The sequence below is a fragment of the Haplochromis burtoni genome, unplaced genomic scaffold, assembly GCF_018398535.1.
Source record: "Haplochromis burtoni strain Fernald_Lab_line unplaced genomic scaffold, NCSU_Asbu1 Contig_1, whole genome shotgun sequence".
In the NCBI taxonomy this organism is placed as follows: domain Eukaryota; kingdom Metazoa; phylum Chordata; class Actinopteri; order Cichliformes; family Cichlidae; genus Haplochromis; species Haplochromis burtoni.
Window position 1 is genome coordinate 1,932,478 of NW_024582362.1, and position 7,399 is coordinate 1,939,876.

The following is a 7,399-nucleotide window of genomic DNA, read 5'->3' on the forward strand; positions in this document are numbered from 1 at the left end:
CAGAGGGTGGCCCACTTTACCTGAAATGAATCACCCATTTTATCTAATACATGAGGGTAAATTGGGCTGGTAATTAAAAATGTTTTTTCATACAAATTTGCTTAATTTAGAAAATTATCTGCATTTTTCTGGCAGAGGACAGCACAACATGGATTATGAATCAAAATGTCTAGATGTTCATTTGGTTCTTATTCACCTTATTATTGAAGAGTAAGTTTTAACAAGTCAGGTCACTCACCATGGAGTTTTCTGTGGCAAAATGAACCATCATCCTTGCAATCTCAGACGAATCACATCAAATGCTAAATGTTAAGTACTGTTTACTTTTAAAGACAGCTTTTAGCTAAGACAGTCAAACCTTAAATGGCCCATTTTACCTGGGTTATTACATGCCTTTCTTTTTCAATGAAAGTGTTTTGGTTCTGTTCAAATAAAATAAATTGCTTCTTAACAACACTTAAACTAATTAAGCTCTTTAGAAAACAATAATTTTCATAGTGGTAGTGGCAGCCTATCAGATCACCAATAAACTGAGAACTGTTAGCTTAGCAAAAAGACTGGTCTAAAAGAGCAGCTGAACAAATATATTGCCAAATCCTTATTTATAACTGTCTCTTTGAAATGAACAAGAACACTATGTTAAACATTCTGTGTATTAAAATAAATCTATTAGTCATTTCAGAGTTTCCTCTGTTTTCCACAGAGTCATCGTCACATGTATGTAATGCTACAAAATGCTAAGATGACCCCCTCAGAGAAGCCTACTAAACCACGTACTCCAGGGTCTGCCATGACTCATGCTGGACACAGTTCCCATTAAGCAGTGTGTCAGCTGTCTGGGAGTGGGTCGGTGTGGACTTCGAGGTGGGACAAGGGGAAGCATGGATATTACATTTCAAGTTCCAGAATAAAGCCCATTGCTCTACACCAAGCACCCAGTCTATAAATAAACCTCCAGTTGGAGTTCAGTTGAAGGGTCAGGACAGCTGAGGAAGTGGGCTGTCTCTGGTGTGTCTGAATACTCTTTTAAATCCTCTTTCCAGGCTAGAAACTAGAACAGCTTAGTTATAGAGGAGATACATTTTGTTTGATTTCTTTAGCGCCTGAAAGGCTCTTCATACTCCTTCTGCCAGGAACGATGGCTCTGCCTATAAACCCAGCGGACGAGCCCAGATTGTACCAGCAGACTCTACTCCAGGATGGCCTCTATGACCTGCTGGAGAACGATAAGCTGGTCGACTGTGTGCTGAAGATCAAAGACAAAGAGTTTCCCTGCCACCGGCTCGTTCTGTGTGCCTGCAGCTCATACTTCCGCTCCATCTTTCTTTCCGACCTGGACGAGAGCAAAAAGAGGGAAATTATCCTGGAGGATGTGGAGCCAGGTGTCATGGGGCTCATCGTGAAGTATCTGTACACCTCCAAGATCAATGTGACCGAGCAGAATGTCCAGGATATCTTTGCTGTCGCTAATATGTACCAGATCCCTTCAATTTTCACTGTATGTGTGTCTTTCTTACAAAAGCGCCTAAGCCTCAGCAACTGTCTGGCTATCTTCAGGCTTGGCTTGATGCTGGACTGTCCCAGATTGGCCATCTCTGCTCGAAACTATGCCTGCGAGCGCTTTCAGCTCATCTCCAGAGATGAAGAATTCCTCCAGCTGCTTCCCAGTGAGCTGGCAGCCATTTTATCAAATGACAATCTAAACGTAGAGACAGAAGAGGAGGTATTTGAAGCTTTGATGAACTGGGTGTCCCGGAACAAAGAGACCAGAGAGAAAGAGCTGCCGAATTTGTTGGACTGCATTCGTTTGCGTCTTGTCAATGAGGACTATCTGAGAGAAAAAGTGGAGAAACACAAACTTATCTCCTCTAACCCCGAGTTGCAGCAGAAACTCCAGCTGGTTAAGGATGCCCACGCTGGGAAAATGCCAGAAGTTAAAAAAAGAAAAAGCAAGGAGGAGGAGGATGGTGGAGCAGGGAATGATGGAGAGAGTGACGATAAAGATGATGAAGAGGGCCTTCTCCCAAGCATTCTGAATGATAATCTTCGATTTGGGATGTTTGTCAGAGACTTGATCCTGATGGTTAATGATGCTGGCGCTGTGGCCTACGACCCAACGGGGAACGACTGCTTTCTGGCATCACTTTCCACACAGATTCCCAAAAACCACGCCAGCCTGGTGACCAAGGAGAACCAGATCTTTGTGGCCGGAGGATTATTCTTTGATGAACAGAACAAGGATGATCCACTGTGCTCATACTTCCTGCAGGTAGGAGAACGTCAAGACAAAGTTTGTAGAAAGAAAAGAGAAGATGAAAAACTTCCAATTACATGCGGTACACATACAAATATAGTTCAGTGCAAATATTTTTCTACACTGTAGTTCTGTACACTGTAAACATTTACAAATGTTTGACTCCTGTGACCACAGTACGACCCGGTCAGTGCCGACTGGCTCGGCATGCCTCCCCTGCCTTCTCCCCGTTTTCTGTTTGGAATGGGCGAGGCTGAGAACTCCATCTTTGTTTTGGGAGGAAAGGAGCTGAAGGAGCAGGAGCACATGCTGGATTCAGTCTTGGTATACGACAGACAGTGAGTACAGCCTTGAGTTCATGTATGAAATTTTAGGGGAAAAGCACTCAGTTTGTCATCCTTAATAATTAACTACATAATGTGTTTTGTCATTCACAGATCCTTTAAATGGGGCGAGTCAGAGCCGATTCCATACCCAGTTTACGGCCATACAACATTATCTCATAATGACACTGTATACGTGATTGGAGGAAAGGGAGACAACAAGTGAGTACATGCTTCAAGCAAAATATTAATGTTCATATTAAAAGTGTGACCCTAAAAGGCTTCAGGATTTAAAGGAGGGTTTTCTTTATCTCAGAGGTCACTATTGTGAGTCTTTGTCCCTTTTGTAAAAAGGAGCTGTCTAAAGAAGATGTGTGCCTACGACGCCAAGCGTTTTGAATGGAAGGAGCTCGCGCCCATGAAGCACGCACGCTCCTTATGTGGAGCCACCGTTCATGAAAACAAAATATACGTGGCAGGAGGCGTCACTGACAACGGCCTGACAGACACTATGGAGGTGTATGATATCGCTACCAACAAGTGAGTTTCCTATATTTATATTTCTTTTACTTTATTTTTTAGTTTAGTTTGTTTCTAATTATCTGTTGTAAAGCACACAGTCAGTGTAAAGTTACAACACATCATAATAAATGTAATAAAACTGTGGCTAAATGGTTTATCTAACTGAACATTTTTCTGTGTGTGTGTTAACGCGGTGCAGGTGGTCAGACTTTGTGCCGTTTCCTCAGGAACGTAGCTCCCTGAATCTCGTGTCGTTGGCTGGTTCCCTCTACGCCGTTGGAGGTTTTGCCATGATGCCTATAGAGGACAGCGAAGAGGTTCTTCCTAAAGAGATGAACGACATCTGGAGGTAGATCGTAACAGACTTCTTAAAAAAAGTTATTTCTACTGTTAAATTGTCTTTGCACAACTGTAATCTTAATTATATTTAGTATTTACTCAATTGTGTTAGTATTTAAAATGTTACTCAGTGAACCCAACATAAGATGCCACCGTCCTGCTTCAGTTCATAGTGGATATATAATTACTTAAGTTTAAACGCAAATGAGGGAGATAGGAGCCCTGGGAAAAACAATGACGACTGTCTCTTAACCTCCTCAGGTATAATGAGATGGAGAAGAAGTGGAATGGGATCCTGAAAGAAATCAAGTACGCCTCAGGGGCTTCAGTTTTGGGGGTGCGACTGAATACCTTGCGTCTCACCAAGATGTAAAACTCCCTCCAGTCCCCGTTTATGAACATGAACCTGTTTAGTTCACAGTTGTTGTACCAGAGTCCAAAGAACGGTTCAGGGCCACAGACATCAATGTTCAGCTCAATGTGTTCATTGTTCTCTTCCGTTTTATTTTACGCATTTGATTTTTTTGTTGTAGCTTTTCTAATTATAACAAATTAATACTGTGGATTTGGTTTTTTGTTTCTTTTTGATCTATAATAATTTTATATATGTCTTTCTACAAGTTTAAATCTGATTCAGACTAAAACTACAGAGTCAGTAACCTAAAGACACCTGTTGCACTGTGTGGAATAAATCAAAATATTAAAGTGTCTAAATCCGACTGGAAAATATAAGCATTTCCCAACAGATGGCAGCAAAGTTGCCAAAAAAAAGCACTACTGTAATATAAAAAACAAAACACAAAGACACATCTGAATTTGCAATAATATATCTATACTGTTTAATATTGAAATGATTTCATTACGCTCTGTTGTGTTACAGACAGTAAACACTAGTCAATAATACAATAAAAGACAGAAAATACAGTCTAATGTTATTAGCACCTCTAGACACTACTGTCCTTGTACTGTTTTTAGTATTTTATCATAGCTGAACGTGACGACTACTGCCTACACATGGGCTTTGTACACCAGAGTTAACTAAGTTGTAGTGTTAACATTATAGAGAGTCAGCAAATAACAGTACACATTATGGTTTCTTTAACACCGCTGCAGTATGAGTAAGGGAAATGCAATGTGATGCGAATGTGAATAATACAGCTTTGAATAGACTATGGCATTGATGCTTATGGTTACCATCACATGTAGCTTCACTCAAAAACAGGGGAAAGCCACCATAAAACATATATTAAAAAAAAAAAAACAACAACTAAACTTTCTCATGCAAAAATGACACTTGTTTCCCACTTTTAGTTCATATGGAGCCCTCAAACTGCCAAAAGGTAGCAAAAGATTCATTTTAACTTGAATTGAGGAATATCACACACACACACACACACACACACACACACACACACACACACACACACACACACACACACACACACACACATAAAACTTTCAGTAAAACAAACACAAAGTTATTTAATTCAGTCAGGTATTCTGTGGTTTTCTCATTTTACTATTGCAGTTACTATTCGCCAAATCACGTGCTCGTTTTTCTTCACTCAGGCTTTTTGACCTACTGATGTTTCATTTTCCTCACCATGTGTTAAATTCTCCTAATGCATATATAATAAATATGGATGAGTATTTGTTAATGGCAGTGACTAATTTGAAATTCATGTAATACTTGTGGAGTAACTTAGAGCGCTTTGTGGCTAGCTTAGCTGAAAACAGTGCCCACAAGGATTGTTGGCTAGCTAGGCAGCTATCATGAAACTATGCCAGCCAGCATTACATACAGTAGTGTTAATCAATCTATTCTTTTGCCAACAGGTATTCAAAAACAAAGTTTCTTAGTAATAGTCAATCTACAGTTTGCCATTTGACATCACAACAGACCGCAAAAGACTATTTTTGTGCTAGCATTTAGACTGTTATGTTAGCTTTTCAAAGTTTAACCAAGTAAATTGAAGTTTTATAAAAAGTTTTAGATCTTGTCATTTTTTTCCACAATAGATGAATCCTTTGTCTATAAATGTAAACAAATTTGAGACAATTTCTTGTTCACAATTAGTGGAAATGTGTGCGGCATTAGTGAAAACCAGGAGGTAATTAGCTTCATCTCAATCAAAAAATTTAAGAACCCAACCAAATATAGACTGTTGGGACAGAAGTACTGGGCAACCTACACATTACACCTTGTGTGTGGTCAATTACTTTTGTCCATATTCGAGTGGTTTCGAACAAGTGAAACCTCTTAAAATCTCATTTGTATTGCACTAACAATGCTACTTTTTGGTATCATTAGATTTGTCAGTTTTGGGGCTCCATGTGTTTACCCAAACACTAACAGATTTAACAGAAAAGAAAATCAACTCTTTACTCAAGAACAAAAAGAAACACAATACTTTCTCTCCAATATCCATCATGAGTTTCAGTTTCTAAAATAAGACAGCAATATTTCCAACACTTTTCTTGAAGGTGAAGGCCACAGAATAAAATTCTTTTGGATACACACTTCATCATTAGCAGCTTTCAAAAGAAAAAAAAAAGAGAGAGAGAGACCTAACTTAGTAATCCCATGAGCACTCTCCGAAGTGCCACTCTCACAGTTTGCTATGTGGCAACCTTGGGTGCACTGCAGAATGCACAGTCACCGTGGTGTCTAGGCACCCACTTAATCACTGACAAACCTTCATTTAAGGACAAGGACAGGTCCACCTTTGCCTAATCTAATACAAGCCTTTGGCTGCTAGCCTTAGTAAATTAGAATTTGGCTAATCAAAATACATAGAGTCAATCTGCCTGGAATACAGGACTCCTGCACACTGTGCAACATTTCCCTTTTCATGTCTAACAATCGTAGCTTTACTGCCGTTTCACTGTAAAACACTTAAAGATAATAATAAAACAGCCTGTTTAATTCATTTTTCACAATTTAGGTAATATCTGGGATAATAAATGTCCATATCTGATACATTTCCTCTTTACAACTCATTGAAGTCTTGTTCTGATGTCACAGATGGGCTTTATCTTTGCAGCTGGATTGAAGGAAGACTAGTTCACAAAAACAAACAAAGGAGGATTAACAAGTCAATTTAGAGTTTTATACCCAAATTCCTCTGGTTACTGTGTCCTCCACTTTATACTATATTTGATACAATGTGCAAGTGTTATAAAAGAAATATATTCTTAGCACAAATACACTATTTTGAGCTTTAAATATCATCAAATCATTTCAAATATGAGCAGTATGATGAATTTTGATTTCCTATCCTATGCATGCTTGGAAGCCTTTATTTACAGCCGGTTTCTTGATCTGATTCCACAACAGGTACACTTTTGATGTCCCTTTTCTCTTTAAATTTCACTTCAGAGGACTGAACATTGCCAAGGACACATTTAGTCAATAACTGCATTTTGATAATTTCCCATTTTAAGGCAAGGAAGTATTTTAAGGAAAGGAAGGATCAAGGAAACTGCTACTATATCTGTATCTCCACTAGATTGAAGGATAAAGTGCACTAAAAGTTTTTCTCGTAATTGAATTTGGCAACTCCGTCCTTCCCTTATGTTTTCTCATGCAATGAAAAAGAATAGTCACATATTAAGTCCCTTCAACAGAGGCAAAGTGGAAACACCTAAGAGTAATTTCTCTTGATAATGGAAGTGAGCAAACCAGTCAGAAACCGCCTGCACTGATTGCGCCCTCAAGGAAGAGTCACGGATACTTGTTAAACAGTGGGACAGTATTAAAGAGACTGCCCAGAATGCAGAAACACCAGCAGATTGACGCATAACACAGAGTCATCCTCGGTGTGCCACGTGCCACACCACAAGCAAGTAAAGTTATTCAGGGAAACAAAACTAAGGTCAGTCTCTGGGCTGACACCTGTGCAACTTACTAACCACAAACTCAGACCAACACTGAACAAAAAACCCTTAAAAAAAACCTAAA

At 39.2% G+C, this 7,399-nt stretch overlaps 1 protein-coding gene across 1 annotated transcript; it reads left to right on the forward strand.

Moving 5' to 3' along the window:
- The first annotated feature begins 847 nt into the window (after positions 1–847).
- Positions 848–4,744, forward strand: klhl40b (kelch-like family member 40b). The gene is made up of 6 exons (XM_005912293.3): positions 848–2,269; positions 2,432–2,592; positions 2,692–2,799; positions 2,932–3,117; positions 3,299–3,448; positions 3,700–4,744. Exons 1-6 carry the CDS (start codon positions 1,139–1,141, stop codon positions 3,809–3,811), a joined length of 1,848 nt encoding a protein of 615 aa, XP_005912355.1. The 5' UTR covers positions 848–1,138; the 3' UTR covers positions 3,812–4,744.
- The last annotated feature ends 2,655 nt before the right edge of the window (positions 4,745–7,399 follow it).